This window comes from Pimephales promelas, chromosome 3 (genome assembly GCF_988280905.1).
Source record: "Pimephales promelas chromosome 3, fPimPro1.hap1.1, whole genome shotgun sequence".
Taxonomy (NCBI): Eukaryota; Metazoa; Chordata; class Actinopteri; order Cypriniformes; family Leuciscidae; genus Pimephales; species Pimephales promelas.
The window spans coordinates 34,131,782-34,154,209 of NC_142771.1; the positions used below are offsets into that span (position 1 = coordinate 34,131,782).

General features: G+C 40.2%; 1 protein-coding gene across 2 annotated transcripts; it reads left to right on the top strand.

Annotated features, from left to right (window-relative positions):
• The first annotated feature begins 1,906 nt into the window (after positions 1–1,906).
• On the top strand, positions 1,907–21,431 carry dnmt1 (DNA methyltransferase 1). Of its 2 annotated transcripts, XM_039685945.2 has the most exons (35): positions 1,907–2,123; positions 2,801–2,843; positions 3,600–3,707; positions 3,785–4,019; positions 4,107–4,179; positions 4,312–4,396; positions 4,478–4,515; positions 4,599–4,653; positions 4,733–4,816; positions 4,962–5,071; positions 5,154–5,272; positions 5,842–5,934; positions 6,018–6,169; positions 6,250–6,437; positions 8,850–8,864; positions 9,356–9,536; positions 9,616–9,713; positions 10,063–10,213; positions 10,967–11,082; positions 11,188–11,386; positions 11,463–11,596; positions 11,675–11,854; positions 11,945–12,169; positions 13,834–14,026; positions 14,125–14,215; positions 15,327–15,458; positions 17,113–17,395; positions 17,488–17,629; positions 17,764–17,930; positions 18,015–18,192; positions 18,754–18,949; positions 19,045–19,208; positions 20,738–20,854; positions 20,939–21,029; positions 21,113–21,431. In XM_039685945.2, exons 1-35 carry the CDS (start codon positions 2,077–2,079, stop codon positions 21,142–21,144), a joined length of 4,515 nt encoding a protein of 1,504 aa, XP_039541879.2. In that variant the 5' UTR covers positions 1,907–2,076; the 3' UTR covers positions 21,145–21,431. The 2 variants fall into 2 exon arrangements, with proteins under 2 accessions (XP_039541879.2, XP_039541880.2); XM_039685946.2 differs by lacking the exon at positions 8,850–8,864.
• Positions 21,432–22,428: the final 997 nt, after the last annotated feature.

Here is a 22,428-nt window from a genome sequence, read left to right on the forward strand (position 1 = left end):
TTTGAGGTGGTCCTCAGTTTACTGGTGTGTATCCTGGTGAATGTACCCAAAAGGGACATAAACAAACACACACACACACACACACACACACACACACAAGAAAAACAGACGGTTGATAGCCTTTGACTTTCATAGTAAGAAAAAAAATACTATGAAAGTCAATGGCTATCATCAACCAACATACTTAAAAAAATCGTTTGTGTTCAACAGGAGACTTGTACAGGTTTTGAACAACATCATGGTGAATAAATGATGACAGAAGTTTCATTTTTGGGTGAACTGTCCCTTTAAGTGTAACTTCTGAGGTGGTTGTTGTGTGCGTGACAGAAATGATTAATGCCACTACGCAATTTGTTTTGAATGTCAGACCTACGCAGTATTGGGTTAACAATCTGAACTCAAGAGCTTATTCAACATATTACAGAAATCTAAAGAGACACAAAAAAAAAAAAACTAAAAATGTTAGCATGCACGAACATGGTTAAAGGCAGACTCGCCATGACATGAATCTATTTGCTAACAACATTACCCAACTGCTGGCCTTGATTTCTGACAGTCCAATAAGTGCCAGTTCCAAGGTTTTATGGGAGTGCAGATGTTTAGCTGAAGGCTTTTGTAGGATACCAGGAGTATGACTAGATCAATGGGATTGGCATGGGAAAGGGGTTGCTGGGACGGCATGACCATAAGCTGGGGCTACTCTTAGCTAAAAAAAAGAAAAGAAAAGAAAAGATTGTGAACCCTGACTGAGTGGGCTTAAAGATGGTCTGGCCTGGTTGTTGTCAAACATCCAGAATTCCTGAGTGGGAACAGCAACCCACCCTGGGAGACTACACAGCTGGGAATATGGCCATGAGTTAGCAGGAAGTGACGTCAGTCATGGTTAAACTGCTGCAAACATATAGAGCTGTTCTCAGTAAATTCCGTGATTTATGTTCATTCTCTACACCCACTCCACGCCGCAATATGTGGGAAGATGATTATTCAGACAGCAGTAAACTACAACCGCTGTGCAACAGTGCCACCTTGTGGTCAGCCAAAGAAACGAGTTTGACTCATATGCCATTGTACTGGACTATTGCGCCATCTATAGGATTAACGAGGATTGCATGATAATGTGGGCTGATCAAACTATGAATGATTATGTCAGATTGTTGTGGTTGGCAATGTGGTGACAGGAGTAGGTTACTATGAAATAAAATCATCTAAAAAAAGATTAAACTTTTAAAATAACAAAATGTTTAATTTGTATTTCTTTATATACTGGTTATATATGTATATATATGATATTATTATATTTTCTTTTTAATAGTTCAATATAAACATGAATATCAAATATGAACACTGAAAATGCAAATTATAGGAAATGCTGCTGCTGCTGTTGAATTTCTTTAACATTAGATTCATGTTGATTTTAGGGTGCCTTTATTTCACAGGACTCTGCATTTATTTATGTTTATTTATACGTTTATCTGTTTGTTTGTTTGTTTGTTTGTTTGTTTGAAGATACATAAACTTGATTAAAATAGACCAATTTAATTGGTCGGTTCGCTCCAAATTTCTATTCGTCACTGGCAGTTAAATATTTACATTGGAAGAGTTGGGCTCTTGGAGCAAATTTGCACCCCTGAGCGAGGCAAAACGTGGTACATCCTATATCGGTTGAGTCTTCTGAAGCCGTACAAGAGGTGCACATAAAAATGAATCCTTGGAAACAACGTACGATTTGATATTCCTTCACCCTTAAAGTATATATTTCATAATACTAATGTCATTTTCATATACTCAAAAGAACGTACTTGAATTATTTAAAACCAAAATAGAAACGCACAACTTATTTGACACAGTTGACCCCCGTGCTTTGAATAAGAGTGGTAGCGTCCAACTCGCGTTTCCGCGCGAAAAGCGGCCCGCGCGTATTTCCCAGCCGCTAGCGTCAATTCATAAAGCCCGCTGAGCCCCGTTATCGCGCGCTGCTGTTGGCACTGTCAGATTTTAATAACGGCTTTTATCTGTCTTTATTGTTTTAAATCGTGTTTTTAAATAGTATTTTCTTTGATCAATCTCGAACTTGAAATGCCTACCAGGACCTCACTGTCTCTGCCAGAGGATGTCAAGGAACGGTACGGTGCTGTGTTTGTTTAAAGCAACTAACTGGGTTTGATAGCTTGCTAGTTCGCGGGCTTTGCTCGCGACTCGTTTCACGTTGATCACGTCACATAACGGCTGGTGTATTAAGTGCTGTTTGAATATTTAAAAACGTCACGGTTTAGATTTTTTTCTACTCTAGTTAGCATTTAGCCATGTTACAAATGCTCAACCAACCGTTAGCTCGCGTTTAGTTGGTAAAACAGGCGGCGGCCGGTTGTTTTGATGCGATTTGACTTGCAGGTGTCAGTCTGACTGCATTTGGCGCCAAATAAACATGTGTCCGTCCTAGTGAAGCCCTGCCCGCCTCCTGTCTCCCACTACTCCATCATTGCAAGTCATTAGACCCACTGCTACTGATTGATTTCGCCTGTATTTCGTGTAGTTTACTCAAGGAAGTTCATTTGAATGGTGTTAGTACGAAAATAGATGTCTCTGTATGCGCGTGTTTTGTTTACTTGAGCAATCACATGCTAGGATTTGTTGAGTAGAACATGTTAGCATCTGATATTACCGTAGAGTTAAGAATAAATATTAACAATTAAAGTATTATTTATACTGTTAAATGTATTACTCGTCATTTTGGTCACTCAAAGTGGGTGGAGAGATCTGTGGGCCAATGTTAATGAGATGATGTTTACCTTGTTCCCAGGCTTCAGGTGCTGGATGAAGGTGGTGACAGTTTGTCAGATGAGGTGAGGGGTTTTCTTTGCATCCTTTGGAAACGTATTCAATTAAAATGGTTAGGTTATTCCTGATAATTTCATGGAGATATAATGTAATTAGCTTACTGTACTGATTACACTCTTAATACAGTATTGGTACTTTCTAAATCCCATATCAATCTTAACCAGTTGAACAATACAAGGATAGACATGGAACCGCTCTTTTAATTATTTCAAATATATTATTGCTGCATAGATTATTTTTGAGCTGACTAAAATATTTATAGGGAGGTTGCATTTAAGAGATGCATTTTAAAACTTAAATCCACTGTGCAGTTATGTAGAATTTTTCTAGTCTATACAAAACTTAAAGAAATTACATAAGTAAGCTTCAGAAATGTAGAGTATAGTTGGCAAAATGCTCCTCTGTTTGTCTAGCTGGCTATAGAGGCAAATGTAATATTATTTGGCTGTTTTAACTAGCAGTTTAGAGGAAGACATTTATGCATCATGTTCTGAATTTCTCATCGTATGAAATTCAGAGTTTTGTATCAAAAGTAACAAAGCTTATTGTAATTTATTGGAGATCTTGTTCACACAACAAAACACAGCCTCAAATTTTTTGGGATGTTAGAATTTATATAATGGTTTCATCAAAATGAGGTCTATTAAATTGAGAACTTTGTTTTTTCCATCCCAATCCTACTTAAGTTAAAAAAAACTCAGCAAAGTCCACTGAACATATTTATGCAGCCTGACTGCACTCTTTCTTTCTTCATTGTCCAGGAGTGTGTAAAGGAAAAGCTCAGGTTACTGCAGGAGTTCCTGCTCTCTGATACTCAGGACCAGCTCAAAATCCTTGAGGACAAGTTAAAGAGCTCCGAGCTTTCTACTGTGAGTTTGCTCTGCCCTTTCAATTCTCTCATCTAGAGTATGAGCACTTGAGCTCTAACTCGTGTCTTTGTGTTCAGGAGGTTTACACGTCGGAGGTGAAGGCCATACTGAAGAAAGCTCTGGGAGTTGTCCGGGTGGATGGAGTGGAGCAGAATGGACATTCAAACGGCTTCTCTGAAAACGGATCTCACAAAGACGGTGGCGAGCAGGAAGGAGCCATGGATACTCTGGAGGAAGGAGATGCTATAAAGTCTCCCAGCGTCCCAAAGGGAAGGGGTGGCCGTCGCAGTAAAGCAGACTCTGAGACCAAGAGTGAGTTGACAGCTGTATCTCCACATTGTGTGCTGATGTTGAATGTTGAGTGTTTATTAATGACTTTTCTTTTTTTCCCGCGCACAGAATCTCCAGGCAGTAGCAGGGTTACACGCAACTCCGGGAAACAGCCAACTATCCTGTCAATGTTCTCCAGAGTGTAAGTTGAAAATGTAATATCTGATTTAGTGCAAGTCTAACGTGTGGCTTGTGAAATGTGCTCGAGCAGTTGAAATAAGTAGTTTAGTCCCTTCGGTTTATACGTGAAAGGTGTTGTACCCTCCTCCAATAGCCCAAAACGCAAGTCTGATGAGTTGAATGGAGAACCAGCAAATGGTGACGCAGAAGTTAAGACTGAGGAAGATATTACAGAGGAGGTAAAATTGTTTTGCAAGGTAGTGCCATTTTATTAAGTGCATGAAAGTCATATTTTAACAGCAGCTTTTCCCTTCGTCAAGGTCCACGAAGAGAAACGCCTTAAAACGGAAGCTGAGAAGTGAGTTCCCCGTTGCAAATTTAATAAAACTGTTGTTCTCCATAGGTAATGCACATGAGTTTAATTCTTATCCCCTCTCTCAGGCCTGACGCTGAGAACGCCACTAATGGCAACATCAAGCCTGTGTCCACAGCCAAGGTGACTCATTTCGTCCCCCTTTTGCGCTGCTACTTGATTTAATGCAGCAAATTAATCCCTTTTTTTTTTTGCGTTTTAGACGCCTCCGCCGAAGTGTCCCGACTGCAGGCAGTTTCTGGATGATTCAGACCTCAAGTTCTTCCAGGGAGATCCTGACAATGCTGTGAGCTTTTGTTTTAACTTGTTTTTGTTTTTAATGTCCAATTAAAAGAGATCCAGCTGTTGTCATGGCATCTAAATGGCTCCAACTCAAGTTTAAAGTTGATATTTATTGTCTTTGCAACACTTTCAAATTGTGTGTGTTGTAGTTGGATGAACCGGAGATGTTGACCGATGAGCGTCTTTCCCTCTTTGATGCAAATGAGGATGGTTTTGAAAGCTATGAAGATCTGCCTCAGCACAAGATTACGAATTTCAGGTGATAAAAGGGATGCATTGAACTTGAACGTTATTCGTATTTATTTCCCCAATGGTTTGACTGTGGTACTCCTCATTCACAGTGTGTATGACAAGCATGGGCATCTGTGTCCGTTTGACTCCGGCCTCATCGAGAAAAATGTGGAACTGTACTTCAGTTGTGCTGTTAAGCCGATCTATGACGACAACCCATGCATGGATGGTATGTCCCAAGTTTGTTTACTAGTGCTGCCCCCTAATTGTCGACTAATTGTCTGTTAATGATAAAAGGCTTATTTGACCGAAGATTTTAGTCAGTCTTGGATAAGTCTCTACAAAGTGTCAATCACACAATCCGCGAGGGACAGATCGTTAATGTCTGGTCCTTGTGGTAATTGGTGTCTGTCAGGAGATCCAAACTAAGTGCCTAAAGTACCCTCGTTTGTTCAACTTTTGCATGAACCAATACCAAGATATTTACCAGGGTCGTATCTCGGCAAAAGATTGCTCAACTGTGTTATAGGAGTCGAAAGAAGCATACTTTGCAAGGCTGTGCATTCGAGTGCAAAAGATGTATACTGCTTTAAGTGTGTGCTTGAGCGTACAATAGGCTAGATATTACACGTATTCTGGGAAATTATTAACTAAATCACACATTTATATTAGGCTTACTTAATGACTCAATGAATGACTAGCCCTATTTTTTTACAATAAAGACATTTAAATCCTAAAATTAGCAAAATAAAATTGTTTCGTGTAGATTGAAAATGTGGTTCCTATTGTTTTCTTCAGGTGGGGTTCCTGCTAAGAAGCTTGGTCCCGTCAATGCTTGGTGGATCACTGGTTTTGATGGTGGAGAGAAGGCTTTAATTGGCTTCACAACAGGTAAATATTTCATGAAGTAACTTCGTCAAATTTCGTCATGCGCACTTGGATCCAACAGTGTATTTGATTTTTTTCCTCCACAGCCTTTGCTGACTACATCCTAATGGACCCCAGTGAAGAGTACTCGCTCATTTTTGCTCTGATGCAGGAGAAGATCTACATGAGCAAGATTGTGGTTGAATTTCTCCAGAAGAACCAGGACGCCACATATGAGGATCTGCTTAACAAAATTGAGGTAAGCTGATTTAAATGAAGCACAGTATAAGTCTCTTGTGCCACAGAAGCAGTGCTGATGTGTTCGTCCATGTCTTTTAGACGACTGTTCCGCCTGCTGGGCTCAACTTCAACCGTTTCACTGAGGACACACTGCTGCGACATGCCCAGTTTGTGGTGGAGCAGGTGGAGAGCTATGATGAGGCTGGAGACTCAGACGAGCAGCCCATCATCATCACTCCCTGTATGCGAGACTTGATCAAGCTGGCTGGTGTTACTCTGGGAAAGAGGTCAGTTTATAGAGTCAAGGAGTTTTTGATGTTTCAGTGCGATCAAGTAATGTTTAACTGATATAATAGCCAAATCTTATACCCAGAGAGCAGTGTGGCAAGGTTTACACCCTATTTAAACCTATTAAATTAGCCTGTAACTTGATCCTCATTAGATATGAGCTGAAAGAGGTGGTGGACATCTGCATATTAACAATTCAAATGCTCATTCACAAAGTCTCAAAGGGCCTGCCTGTTTTTTGTATTTATTGTCTCCATATATATACTCGTACAATATTTTAGCAAACATGTCCAAGCACTGGATCATGTAAAAGTTACTCTAATAGGTGCTAGGGGTGCAAAGGTTTGTTAATTGGCAGGCAGAGATTGTAATTGTCTTTAGATGCACAAATTATGAAGTACTTCTAATGTCTGACCCCATGCTCTTAATGGAGTCAATTTAATGATATTTGTGTTTGTGTTCAGTGACTAAATGCTTAAAGGGATACTCCACCGTTTTTTCATATTAAACTGTTATTCCCTTTACTAAGACGAGTTGATGCATACCTCTGTCGTCTCAGTGCGTGCACTCAATCGCTCTGGCATAAGATACTTTGATGGCACTTATCTAGACCAGTTCATTCAATATGGGCCAAGCAGAGAAGCGACCAAACACCTCCACGTTTTCCCTATTTAAATGCAGTTACACGAGTAGTGTAGCTCGACCTAGGACAGTGATGCAAAATAAAACGTCAAGTGCTCAATCCCTGGCTGTCGTATTCTGCCATACAATATAGTTATTAGGGGTGCACGATTCAGAAAATGTCACGATTCGATTCGATACCAATTTTTTTTGTCTCGAGATTCGATTTAAAATCGATTTTCGATTCAAAAACGATTCGCAGGTCTATATAAATGTAGTTTACTTTTTCCTATTTGATTGATTGCAGTAGACATAATTTAAAAGAAAAGTTTGATATTACTTTGTCTTCATACAAAAATAAAAACTTTTGCAACTAAAAAGTGCGAAGTGCCAAGCTTTGGCCAGCTTTTAAATACATTTAATTCAAGTTTAAAATAAAACTTAAATAAAAAGCTTTTACATTTAGCTTTAAAGTGCTGTAGTCAGATCAAACAAACAATTATGCTAAATGTGGTTTAAGGAGTAGGCCTACTTCAGCTACCAGGTTGACTGTTGAAATGTGAACTCGACTGGGCACATTGAACTTCCTAAAAATATATACTAATTTCATAGAACCCATTGCAAAAATACAAAATATTTTAAATAGATTTAAAAAAGCCACCGCTACTGGTAACATCTATGGTTTGATTTGTTTAGATCCAGTGAAGTCGTTCATAAGCGCGTAATTTGCGGGTATCTCCAGTTAACTAGCAGAGCATTAATTTAGTTCGCTATTAAATAAGAGACCTGTTGTTTTTGAAATCAAGCTGAGCGCTCGTGTCCGCTGCAATCAGTGTCATGGAGTGTTCTCTGTGGCTCGCGCAGTCTTCTCTCGGACGCGCGCTTCAATCTATCGCCGTTGTGGAGACTCCGTTGAAATCACAAAATAAAATGCACACAAACGTGATGAACATAGAGAGAGAAAAAACTATACGAGTGCGGTTTAGAACCCGTAACCTCTGACACGCTTGGCAAAAGATCTACAGAACTCAAACAGATCAGCGGATCGATGCATTTATTTACGGGTTGAGCAGAGTGGCTGCACAGTTTGACCAGCGGGCGGCAAGAACTTGCAATAACTATTTATCAGACCGGCCCTCGCAGCCTCGAAACCATAGAAACACTACCGGACCACCGGTAAAAGTCCCGACTCACCCGATTGCCACTCCGCCCCTGCACGTAATATAGCCTATATATATATATATATATATATATATATATATATATATATATATATATATATATATATATATATATATATATATATATATATATATATATATATATGAACCGATTTTTGGAATTCTATGAATCGATTCTGAATCGGTAAAGATTGAATCGCGATTCAAATGTGAATCTTTTTTTTTTTTTTTGCACACCCCTAATAGTTATCCACTTTACACACTTAGAAAAGTGCAACGTTTTATTTTGAGTCACCATCCTTGGTCGAGTTGCACCACTCGTGTAACTGTATTTAAATAGGGTAAATGTGGAGGTGTTTGGTCGCTTCTCTGCTTGGCCCATATTGAATGAACTGGGCTAGTTTAGTGTTTCAAAAAGTCTCTCAATTGAGTGCACGCACCGAGACGACAGAGGTATGCATCAACTCGTCTTAGTTAAAGAAATAACATAGTTTAATATGAAAAAATAGTGGAGGATCCCTTAAAGTTTTAACTTGTTATGGTAGGCTCTGAACGTTCAGTGTTTTGTTGTGGTTGTTTCTAATGATCCCCTAACGTTCCCTTACGCAGCAGGCAGCTGTACTGGTATGTAAAACCTGATGTTTCTGCAGAGTGTGTGGCTTGGTTTTTATCCATTTTCCCATGCGCTCAACTTCAATAGTCTGTGTTGGTGGCAACCTACTTCACTAGCTGAAAGGGGTGGGTGACGAGGACAGGAGTATTTTCCATTGCTCTTTCCACCCCAACTAGCATGGCTCTGCATAACAGATGTTAATTTGCACTCCCATTGTTTGAGTTTACAAGTTTCCCATTTGGAGAAACTAAGCCTCTGAAGGAACTGAATGTCCTTGTTCTTTTAAAGAAAAAAAAGAAAAAGCTAATCTTTAAAATTGACTTTGAAGCGATTAAATTTGTATCACCCAATTTTGAGACAAACTGTCAATCCATTCAGTGTATTGTGACCTCCGTACATATTACATGCATGGCTCCATTTTCGCTTGGCTGTTTGTGGCTTCTATAAAAAATATTGAATGTTGTGTTTGTTTCTAATTGCATTTTGTCTCCCCCACCCTCAGGAGAGCAGCCAGAAGACAAGCCATTCGTCATCCCACCAAGATTGAGAAGGACAACAAGGGCCCGACTAAAGCCACCACCACTAAACTGGTCTACCTAATCTTTGACACCTTTTTCTCCGATCAGATTGACCAGAACAATAAGGATGGGGGAGTGAAGAGACAACGGTGTGGCGTCTGTGAGGTAGGTTCTCCAGAAATGGCCTTTTAATTGGAAAATGTCCATGTGACGAGACTGGTTTAATGCAGTCTTTTTCTTTCAGGTGTGTCAAGCGCCAGATTGTGGCAAGTGTTCAGCCTGTAAGGATATGATCAAGTTTGGCGGCAGTGGCAGAAGTAAACAAGCCTGTCAGAAGAGGAGGTATGATTTTGTTGGGCAGCTTGGCAGAAATGTAACATTTCCATGTGTTGTGAAATGTCAGCTAGTTTTGAACTTGCCTTGGTCTCTCCTGTATTTGCTCATATTTCTAGATATCTGTTCAAAGGCTCGTCGTGTCTGTTTTGTTCCAGATCTGCTCAGTGCTAATCTCACTCATGCTAATAAAAAGCAGACTCTTGCTTTTATTCTAGTCAGACTCCGCACTGTGTCGTACTGAGAGCGAGTATGATAACCTTTTTCGCAAGCTCTTTATTTCCTGCCAGTTTATCCAGCTGTGGCCTTGGTTTTGGCTGAATGGGCCAGGTTAAAGCTAAATGGGTGTCTTTTCCAGATGTCCCAACCTGGCAGTGAAAGAAGCGGAGGATGATGAGAATATGGAAGAGGAGGATGTGTTGCCGGTTAAAGAGAGAAAGAAAATGTCTCAGGCCAAGAAAAAGAAGCAGACAAAGAATAAGATCAGCTGGGTGGGAGAGCCCATCAAGGTATGGTGCTTCACTTGCATTGAGAACCTGGATGTCCTTTTCTACAATTGTTGGTTCTAAATTATTGTTGGTTTATAGGGTTTGAATCGTTCAAATTCAAACGATACCCGATTCCGGTTCCTAACGATTCTCAATTCCGATTCTTTTAAGAGGCAGGGTCAAAAAAGTTTAGCTAACCTTGCTAACCAACGGCCTTTCGGAAGGAAATCATCATTTCTGAAGGAAATACTCCTTCTGTAAAAATACTCCTTTTGTCACAAATTTTGCATTTTGCCGAGATTTCGTTAATTTTTAGAAAAGTGAAGCCACACTTTGGACCGCCGACGTAAGCTACTCATGTTCGACTCGCGCGGTTATGCCAACACTTCCGGTAGACGCTTCTTCGTTGGGGTTGTTCAGCGGTTTCTTCTTCCGCTCGGCGGACTGTGAATATCGAAACTAGGAATCGAAATTTTAACTTTTGAACGATTCCGGGAAAAACTAAAAGTTAGTCCCGGTTCCAAGCGATACTCGATTCTCGATACCCAACCCTATTGGTTTAACTTAAATTAACCTGGTCGCCTTAATTTTAAGTTGATTGAACTGGAAAAAGTGAGTTAATTCAATGAATGCGATTGATTTAATCATCAGAAACTCAAAATAAGAAGTTATCCCATAACTAAATAAATTAAGTTGATTTGACAAAAGACAATGTTGTGATAAGTCTTAAATATATTTTTTATGGACTTAAAAGTATTGATCTTGTCCTTTCAGACTGAGGGAAAGAAGGAATACTACATGAAAGTGCGCATTGAGAACGAGGTGGTTGAGGTTGGAGATTGTGTGTCTGTCAGCCCTGATGACCCATCACACCCCATCTACTTGGCAAGGTAACCTTTATCGAAGCCAACTTGGGCTTTTGCAAGGAGGTTAAATCAAACAGGCAACATTATTGCTTCAAGAATCAAATCTAAGCCTGTGGTTTCCTTTTGTAGGATTACAGCATTGTGGGAGGACGGTGAGAAGATGTTTCATGCCCACTGGTTCTGCCGTGGCACCGATACTGTGCTAGGAGAGTCATCAGACCCTCTCGAGCTCTTTCTTGTGGATGAGTGTGAAGACATGCAGCTGAGTTTTGTCCAAGGCAAGGTCAACGTCCTCTACAAGGCTCCATCTGAAAACTGGTTCATGGAGGTACAGATGCTGAAGGCTGAGCTACATTTGTCTTTGGTAACGAGCTGGGCAGAAGCTAATATTTGCGTGCTTTTAGGGTGGCATGGATGATGAAATCAAAGTCATCGAGGATGATGGCAAAAGCTTCTTTTATCAGCTCTGGTACGAAGGGGAGTGTGCTCGCTTTGAGACTCCTCCCAGTGTCACGCCCTCGGAGGACTGCAAGTATAAGTAAGCACTGCTTTTGAGCCCCTTTTCTTTCCTGTGGTTGGTTTCTTTACATGCACTTTAATGCGTTTTCTATGGCAGGTTCTGTGCCAGCTGCACCAGGATTAAGGAGCGAATGGCTCAGGACATGCCTCACGCCTATGAACCCCTGGAGGATGAGGAGAGAGACTCTAAAGCCTTCTATGGGATGGCGAGCCTGAAGGGAGAGCAGTACAGAGTAGGAGACAGCGTCTATCTACCCTCCGAGGCTTTTAATTTTGTGTACGTATTTTTTTTTAAATTTTTTTTTTAAAGCTTTAAGATGTTTTGAGGTTGGAAGGAGTTTTTTTAAGTGTGCCTTTTCTCTCTTAGGGTGAAGGTTGCCAGCCCAGTGAAACGTTCTCACAGAAAGGAGGATGTCGATGAGGATCTTTACCCAGAATACTATAGGAAGTCCTCCGATTACATAAAGGGCTCAAACCTGGATGCTCCAGAGCCCTTCCGCATCGGCCGCATCAAAGAAATCTTTTGCAGCAAGCGTAGCAATGGAAAGCCGGACACAAGCGAGATCAAACTGCGCCTCTATAAATTCTACAGGTGACACATTTTCATCCTCTTGCATGTTAACCACACTGGATCTGCTTTAAAATGTTGTACTTCAGGAAATGGATTTCCTTCCAGTTTCCATTAAGGTTGTACATAGGGATGCACCGATACCGGTATCTGGTATCGGCCTCGATACCACATTTTCTAAAGTACTCGTTAAAAGTCCCCCGATACCGGGGACCGATACCATGTTCTGAGAAATGGGTTAATCACAGGCGCCGAGTGCCCACCCCCAGGCTCCGGCTGCAGCTCAGAGCGGGGAGATGGGGAGACATGTCAGCCGTGTGGAACAGTGATGCGCGGGTCAATGTATAAACAACCCGCACACTACCAATGTTTTCAACTACCCGCCCGCTACTCGGACCGCAAAAAAAGTAAGAAAATATTGTACCCGACCCTCTTCCTGAATCCTGACCGTATTTTTTAAAAGTAGTACATGCTCATCGTAGCGTCATTGGGCCATAAACGTGTAACAACACAGCATCGCAAGAAGACGTAGCCTACATATAACAAAGGCAGCACTTTGGTCATCATCTTTCATTATTTCGGTAAATGTCTCCCACACTTACTCTTTCTATCACCTTTTCTCTTGCCGCCTCCATCTCTCTGCAGACTAGTGATCATAGACATGGCCGGTTCGTGAACGAATCGGTTCTTTTTAATGAACCGGTCGAACCAGTACGCTAAATCGAACTGAATCATTCGCATCAGTTCACGTCTTGCGTCAGTGCTGATCCACAAGTTACTACAGTTACTCACTTTCAGACATGCCTGACAGTCCCTCCGAGTTGAAATAAACCAATATCCCGAATTATATTTTACTCCAGTAACTCTAACAGTTCACTGAACTGAGACATGTTGTTGATACTGCTGATACTGCGCATCCGCGTATAGTAACGAACGCAGAGGTACAGCGGTTCTCGGATCACACCAGTACAGAACTGAGAACTGTTTAGACTGAGCTTGTGTGTCATCTTCGTGCCAGTTATTCAGCCAATAAATAAATTCGGCCTATATATTTCATAGAAAATTCTATCTAGTACTATATAAATACAAAGGTTTAATTGGCATTTTTTTCCAAACGACCTGACCTACCGCGACCCGAATATCATTAAAAATATTTTTGGATGACCCGTAACTGCGGGTAACCGCGGGTGACCGCGGCGCAGGCACCCGCTCCCGCTCATTTTGGATCAACCCGTGCATCACTGGTGTGGAACAATTTCAAAGTGAATGGCTTTGGATTAGGAGAATAAGTTTACTTGTAGTCGCCAAGTTACTTATAGTCAGTTGAATGTCTGTTGGGGGACCAAATAAATAAAGTGTTATCAGATATTAAGCTGATCGTACTAATAGGCTACTCTAGTCTACTAATACTCTAATGACAGTTAGTTGACATGTAATTGAAAAGTTACTTATAGTTAGTAAAGTGGACTATCGAAATAAAGTGTTACCCAAGTAATTTAATCAAGGACCTAAAATCCCGTATATAAAAATATTTAAATCATGTTTTTTTTGTTTTTTTATTAAGTACTCGGTATCGGTATCGGTGAGTACTGAAATGCAAGTACTCGTACTCGTTTTCCAAAAAAGTGGTATCTGTGCATCCCTAGTTGTACATTTAACTTTTTCACCCCAATGACTGTTGCTCTCAGGCCTGAAAACACTCATAAAGGACCAAAGGGTGCCTACCACTCTGACATAAACCAGCTCTACTGGAGCGATGAAGAGGTGACCGTGAACATGGCGGATGTGCTGGGCCGCTGCTGCGTGGAGTATGCGGAGGATCTTGTGGAAAGTGTGCAGGACTATTCAAGTAGAGGACCTGATCGCTTTTATTTCCTAGAGGTGAGAATGAGCTTTTAAAGAGCAAATTAGTGGTATTGTGGTCGAGTCATGATGCGAGAGAAAAGGTTAGCCACTTGGTTTTTCTGTTGTTGCTTTAGGCTTATAATGCTAGGACTAAGAGCTTTGAGGATCCTCCCAATCATGCCCGGTCAGCTGTGAATAAGGGCAAAGGGAAAGGAAAGGGGAAAGGTAAGTGTAAATTCCCATTAACACCAAGAACAACTAAATCAATAGTTTTATATATTCTTTATTACATTTCTCACCTAAATGTGCTAACTATGTATTTGTTCTTACAATGAGGTAATTATTGCTTTGTTTAAACGCCACAAGGAAGCTTGATTTCAACCTTGAATTGAATTCACAAAATACAAATGAGATTGGTTTGAGGTTTTCAGGTGGGTCTAACAGTATTTAGATATAGAATACTATAGAAATTGAACAAAGGAAGATTGATTCTTCTCACTGGCTTTTGTATCTGATCCACATTAATGCCGGACAGCAGCAGGTATATTTGGCTGGTGTCACAGATCATGCATGGATCCAATATACTGATACATGTGTTCTTTCTCAACTGTTTATGATCTCTTAAGTCAGGGTTCCTCAAACTCTGTCCTGGAGGGCCACTGTCCTGCAGAGTTTTAGCTCCAACCCTGATCAAACACACCTACCTGTGAGTGTGTTTTGATCAGGGTTGGAGCTAAACTCTGCAGGACAGTGGCCCTCCAGGACAGAGTTTGAGGAACCCTGACTTAAGAGATCACCAACTGTTAAATTAATGAATGAATATGAATACTTGCCAAGATGTTTAAAATAGTTTCTGGCAGTTGGAGCACAAGCTGCTAAAGCTCTGTTTGGTGCTAGTTATCCGTTTAAGAGGCAGCTTTGTGAGCTCTGGGTATCTCGGAGTGCAACTTCTATTGATCGTTTAAATGGGCAAGCTATGCATTTTTGTAACTGTGCTACAATAGGCCGATTGGGCAAGTGACAATTCTGTCCCGAAACGAGGAGTCTTGTATTGCAGTTCTAAATGTTTGTGGGAATTTCCCTCCTTATAAAAGCTTAACCTGCAGGAAGGAGTAAATTTATGCGCAATCCTGTGCTGAAACTCAAGCCATGAAACCCAATCTTTTCTTCCCCAGCTTAATGAATGAATGATTAGAACAGACAGACAATCTTAATCCATTCTGAATCCAAAAATCCATCGACGCAGTTGTTTAAATCCTCCATAAAGTAAATCATGACTGTCTGGAGAAAAGTTACACCCAAATAATGTGTACATTGTGTTTTTTTTTTTTTGCAGGGAAAGGGAAAGGTAAAGCAGCCTCACAGGAGTCAGCGGATCAGGAGCCGCAAGAGCCGGCATTCCCCAAACTGCGCACGCTGGATGTGTTCTCTGGCTGTGGTGGTCTGTCTGAGGGTTTCCATCAAGCAGGTATTAAATTTATTTTAATATTCAGGGCTTGACAATGTTTATCGTTTTTTTTTTTTGTTTTTTTTTTTTTTTTCCAAAGGGTAAGTGAAAGCTTTACTTGCCTGGTCAGACAAGTAGCCTAATTAATAAGAGTTCCCAGAAGGCAAGAGATTCTGATTTTATTACATTTATTCTAAGTGGTGATTGATAGTGGATAATATGTTATGTATAATTTTGTGGCGTAACAAGGTTGCATTGATTGCGCAGCCTCAAATTCACGAAACAGTGTTTACATTGTGGTAATTCAAAATGTAGACTTGTATTTATAACATATGGTACAGTAACGCAACACAACCAAGCGTGCTATTCTGAATACCATCATGATTGAAAATGTAACTGATGTCATACATCTGTTCAATAAACAAGTTAATAAATTAATCGTTACAAGTAGTCAATATTGACTGATCGTTGTTTGTTCCATTTCAGCAGCAAAATTTGTTACAGAGCAGCACGTAGCGTGTCTCTGCAACACTCAGCAGAGTTATCACTCATCTTTTTTTTTTTTTTTTTTTCAAAACGCTGAATCATTTAAAGATTTAACCTTTGTGCTGCATTAGATTTTTAACACTGTTGAGTGCATTAAGGACCAAAAATGGCCACATATTAAACATTGCCTAAAATATTATATATTATTATTATTTTCCACTTTTATCAAGTTAAATCTTTTAACCAGCATCAGTCCTCATCATAACTACCAAAAATGTATTCAATTTCAGGATTTTAACCCTTTAATTACCAGTTTTGTTTGTGAAACCATCGATTTGTATAAGAGGAAAAAACACAAATTCAATTATTTTCAATAAACTAAATGCAAAGAGAAAACTTTAGATTTGGATTATCACAGTCCCACTTTGCAAAAAATCCCACTTAGCGCGTTAGAGACCAAAAATGGCCACCTATTAAACATTGCCTATTGCCTAAAATAAGGTGCATTTCCACCCATAGGGAATAAATATGTAGTGACGTCATCTGGTGGAATACACTATATAATGCAAATATAATGCTTTTGCTTCAAAATGAAAGGATGTTTGTGCAAAAATCATGTTTCATGTATTACTGACAGCCTCAGATTTCAACAACGTTTTAATGGGTTTCAATGGGCCATTTTTGGTCTTCATGGTGCTGAGTGTTACTATTTGATCTACACAGTGTGTGTTATACATATTTTGCATAATGGGATCACATTTTTTACATGTATCCAAAAAGTCACAATTTTGCCAAATTTCATACCATTTGCATTAAAACAGCCAAAATGGTCAAAGAAATTAAACTGCAAAAGACCAAAAATGTCCCTAATGCAGCATAAGGGTTAATGACCCATCCATAAACCACTGCCTCATACTTGAATAAATTTGCCTGTTGAATGAATAACTCTGATTTAAGATGGTCAGTTGCTGCTATCTATTTTTTTTTAAACCTCTAACAACGCATTTGTAATATTTAAGTCTAAATTTAATTTGATTGGTAACAGCCCTAATAGTGTCTTATTCCAGTTGAATTTATTGATCAAATTTAAAATTAAAGTTAAAGCATATATTTAATAAGATTAAGTGAGGGGGGGAGCACTTTTATAAAGGAAAAAACCCTGCTTATGCATTTCTTTCCCAAACACCAGGAATCTCCGAGACCAACTGGGCCATAGAGATGTGGGATCCCGCCGCTCAGGCCTTCAGGTTGAACAATCCTGGCACCACAGTTTTCACAGAGGACTGTAATGTCCTTTTGAAGCTGGTGATGTCTGGAGAGAAGACCAACTCTCTTGGACAGAAGCTGCCTCAGAAGGGTGACGTGGAGATGCTCTGTGGTGGGCCGCCCTGCCAAGGGTTCAGTGGAATGAACCGCTTCAACTCGCGCACGTACTCAAAGTTCAAGAACTCTCTGGTTGTGTCTTATCTGAGGTCAGCACAATGAGTCATGCTGTTAAATGAGGCTTTGCGTATTTGGAAATGCTGGTTGTTCACCATTTGTGTGCATCACTCCTTCCTTTCAGTTACTGTGACTATTACAGACCGAAGTTCTTCCTGCTGGAGAATGTGAGGAACTTTGTGTCGTTCAAGCGCTCCATGGTCTTGAAACTCACACTGCGCTGTCTGGTTCGCATGGGATACCAGTGCACCTTTGGTGTGTTACAGGCAAGTGGTAGCCCATTTTATCCCCTTCCTGACTAGATGTAATATTGAGACGTTTCTTTGACGAAACGCCTAAGCCAAGGATTACTGGGTGCAAGTCATTTTGTTATGCTTCATTAATCTCTTTATCTCTGCAGGCTGGGCAGTATGGGGTGGCCCAGACCCGACGCAGGGCGATCATCCTGGCTGCAGCCCCGGGTGAAAAGCTGCCCCGTTACCCCGAACCCCTGCATGTGTTTGCACCACGAGCGTGTTCTCTAAGTGTGGCGGTTGACGAGAAGAAATACGTCAGCAATGTGACTCGGTACGCGTTTGTGAACTAATTCTGGAGTTACTTTAGGAAATTCTGCAGTTTTCTGTACTAATCTTAAACTTCTTTCTTCTCCAGTGGAAATGGGGGCGTATATCGCACCATCACAGTGCGGGACACCATGTCAGACCTCCCTGAGATCCGTAACGGAGCCTCTGCTCTGGAGATCTCCTACAATGGTGAGCCGCAGTCCTGGTTCCAGAGACACATACGTGGCTCTCAGTACCAGCCCATCCTCCGAGACCACATCTGTAAGGTCAGTCCCTCTCCAGTGCTATGGTTAAATGATGTGGCTTTGAATTAAATGTTAGTTTTTGCTTTTCATTCATGCAAAACAAGTAACTTTGACAAATTGCAGCTGTAGAGAAGTCTCCTGTGAGACGTAGAGGAAGTTAAGCGTTAGATACCAGAATAGCTCTCTTAAAGGGATAGTTCACTTTGATATTAATTTTTGGTATGTTTTAGCTTACCTCAAGGGCATCCAAGATGTAGGTGTCTTTGTTTCCACAGTATTTTCAATTGTCACATTTTTCAGTCAAACCGTTCTTGTCTGTCTGTGCATGCTTTTTGAGGTGCTGACCATAGACCTCCATTATATGACTGACAGACAAGAACGGTTTGACCTAAAAATATCAAAATTGAAAACACTGTGGAAACAAAGACACCTACATCTTGGATGCCCTTGAGGTAAGATAAAACAAAGCTTTCAAAGTGAACTATCCCTCTAAGTGTGGGTGTGTGCTAAATTTGGTTAAGCAAGAGAGAAGGCACCGTAGTTCAAGCCATAAGCTAATAATTTGATGTTGTGGTGTTGTAGGACATGAGCGCCTTGGTCGCGGCCCGCATGCGCCACATTCCTTTGGCTCCTGGTTCTGACTGGAGGGATCTGCCTAATATTGAGGTGCGGCTGCGGGACGGCACCACCACAAAAAAGCTTCGCTACAGCCACTCCGACAAAAAGAATGGCCGCAGTGGCACCGGTGCTTTAAGAGGAGTGTGTTCCTGTGCTGAGGGTCTGTAATTCAATTAGTTGGAGCTTTTTTTGTTTTGTTTTGTTTTTTCAATGGCTCAAAATCCTGACTTACCAGTTATTGTCTTATTGCACTAGGAAAGCCATGTGACCCTGCGGACAGGCAGTTCAACACATTGATTCCCTGGTGTCTGCCTCACACGGGTAACCGTCACAATCACTGGGCTGGTCTGTACGGCCGTCTGGAATGGGACGGGTTCTTCAGCACAACGGTGACCAATCCTGAGCCAATGGGAAAGCAGGTATTGCCTTCATGCATTCATGACATTTTTTTTTTTTTTTTACATGAACCAATCTTTCTGACACTACACTTTTGAACTGCATTTAATTTAATACTTTTTATTCAGCAAGGATGCATTCGATTAATTGATCGGGATCTTTTCCGGATTAATTCGTAATTCCTGAAAATGTGGCGTACGCAAATCATGAGTGTATTTTCCTGCTAATTTGTCCTTAGCCAATCACATGCCTGACTGATTAAACCCCAAAATGAAAATTAAGTCATTAATTACTCACCCCCATGCTGTTCCAACCCCGTAAGACCTTCGTTCATCTTTGGGACGCAAATAAAGATATTTTTGATTGAATCTGAGAGCTGGATCACTCTTCCATAGGCTTCCTAAGGGACTGGCTCTTGACGGCCCAGAAAGTCATTAAAGAAAATGTTAAAATATTCCATGTGCCTACAGCGGCTCAATTATAAGTTTATCAAGCGACGAGACTAATTTTTGTGCGAAAAAAACATAAATAACGACTTTATTCCACTATTATTCCATTACTTCCTTATGGGCGCATGCGCGAGAACTGAGACGAGGACGTTCTCATTCGTCTACTTCTTGTTACCGGCTGCTCACCGCTTAGGAGTTTTACCGCCACCTACCGTATAAAATGATGATCCATATATAAGGCGCTCCGGATTATAAGGAACACTGTCATTTTTTGAGAAGATTAAAGGCTTTTAAGTGCACCTTATAGTGCGGAAAATACGCAAATTGAAAAGCGTATGTACAGCGCGCATCTTCCTCTGCTTGTAAACAGAAAGTTTTGCGCTTCCAGCTATATCAGCACATCATCTTATACGGTAGGGGGCGGTAAAACTAATCGGTGAGCAGCCGGTAACAAGAAGACGAATGAGAACGTTCTCGCGCATGCGCCCATAAGGATGTAATGGAATAGTGGAATAAAGTCGTTATTTATGTTTTTTCGCACAAAAAGTAGTCTCGTCGCTTGATAAACTTATAATTGAGCCGCTGTAGGCACATGGAATATTTAAACCTTTTCTTCAATGACTTTATGGGCCATCAAGAGCCAGTCCCTTAGGAAGTCTATGTAGGACTGATCCAGCTCTCAGATTCAATCAAAAATATCTTTATTTGTGTTCCGAAGATGAACGAAGGTCTTACGGGGTTGGTACAGCATGGGGGTGAGTAATTAATGAATTAATTTTCATTTTTGGGTGAACTAACCCTTTAAGTGACAGGAGAATTCCTATTTTCTATTTAAAGAGTCCCGAAAAACAGCACAACCATTTTCAACACTGATGTTTCTTATTTAATCATAATAGAATGATTTCTGAAGGAACATGTGGTGCAGAAAATTCAGCTGTGCCATCACAAAAATAAATTTCATTTGTAAATAAACCATTATTGGAAATATTAAACAATATTACAGTTTTGTGGTCTTCTCACCATGGTTGCATTGAGAGAGTTCACAAGCTGACTTTCCCCATTAAAGTGGTGGCACTGATGTTAACGAGGTGTAACTTCCCCAGGGACGCGTCTTGCACCCCGAGCAACACCGTGTGGTCAGTGTCAGGGAATGTGCTCGCTCCCAGGGCTTCCCAGACACCTATCGCTTCTTCGGCAACGTCCTAGACAAACACAGACAGGTATGATGCCTCGGCTAAGGCCTTTCAGTTATCTTGTGAAGTGTAAATTTCAAAGTAACACTTATCTGTCCTTGTGCATCTCAGGTTGGTAATGCAGTGCCTCCACCCCTCTCCAAAGCCATTGGCCTGGAGATCAAGAAATGTGTGCAGGAGAGAATAAAGGAAAATGCAACAGGTGTGTGTTGGGTTTGTTTTTTCTTGTTCAAGTACTCACTATAACACCATTTTAATCTCCTTGTTCAATTTTCTCTCTCTCAGAGTCTGTAAAAAAGGAGAAGATGGAGGTTTGAGTCATCAAAACAGCCGGCCATTTCATTGTGTTTGGGAGTGTGTGTGATGCATCAGGCCATTAAATTCATTCCATTTATTCATAAGCTGGTCTGGAGCCCGGCCACTTCAGTGGCGTTTCTATGGACCGTCTGTGCAGTGCCATTATGTGATGTTTTATCAATTTCTAAATGTGATTTTAACTGTGTATTTGCAATTATCCACTCTGAGACAGTGGCATAAATTCTGTGTAGTTTCTTTTATATGTTTTAATATTTCAAATAAAGCTCTTAATGGTTTCATTGTCAAATGGGTTTTGTTTTTTTCTGAAATCGAGTAAATGGTGTGTTTGACTCGTTTAAAAACAATCAGGCTTTAGTGTTGAGTTAATTAGGATTTTTGGAATTGAGACCGGTTCATAGGCCAAAATACCATTGAAATCTGACTTGCTCTCTATAATTTAAAACGGGGAAAACATTTTTGTAACATTTGTACATTATATTTATGTGATGCCTGCATTAAAACCCTAACTAGTTTTGGTACAATTCACCAAAAATATTATGAAAACTAAACATTAACCATTGCAAAAAGATCAAAGTGATGAATTAAATCTGTATCTAACAAATTTATTTTCATTGTATCATTTATATTTTTAGTTTTAAATGTTTTTGTGTGGACCGGTGGGTTTACATTTCTCTCTTGTATTAATGAATTGAAAATATAGTTTCCTAAAAACAGTGTATGGGTGATTCTCTGAATTGGGTGCCCTTCAAGTCTCCCAAACTTGCTTAAAAGATTTTCAATTGAAGGAAGTCACAAAATGTGTTTTAATGCTTTCAATTAATAGAACCAGGTGTCTTAAATGCAACACAATTGCTTTAAGTTTTTTTTTTTTAAAAAATAATGGGTTGCCCAACAACCATGTTTGCATATCCTTACTAACCACCATTAAATTTCCATTGAACAACAAATAAAAAGTGCAATTAATACCAAAATGTTGCAGCTAATATAATATGTTGGTCTACTTTAACTAATATATATAGATACATATATATATGAAACTATTTATACACATCCTCCAGTTTTTCAACCCCGTCATGCCATACTATGGTTCAATCCCTGTGGCATCTCATCCAGGAAGTGACATCACACAAGTCTCTTCAAGAACATGCTGCAAAGAAAGGCAAGTGTCAGTATCTTTGCTTACCTATATTTCATGTATGTCACTGTCAGATTGTGATTGTCAGGCTGAACATTTCAACTGTGTTGTATGATTAATGATAGTAAACAATGGTTTAAGAAGAATT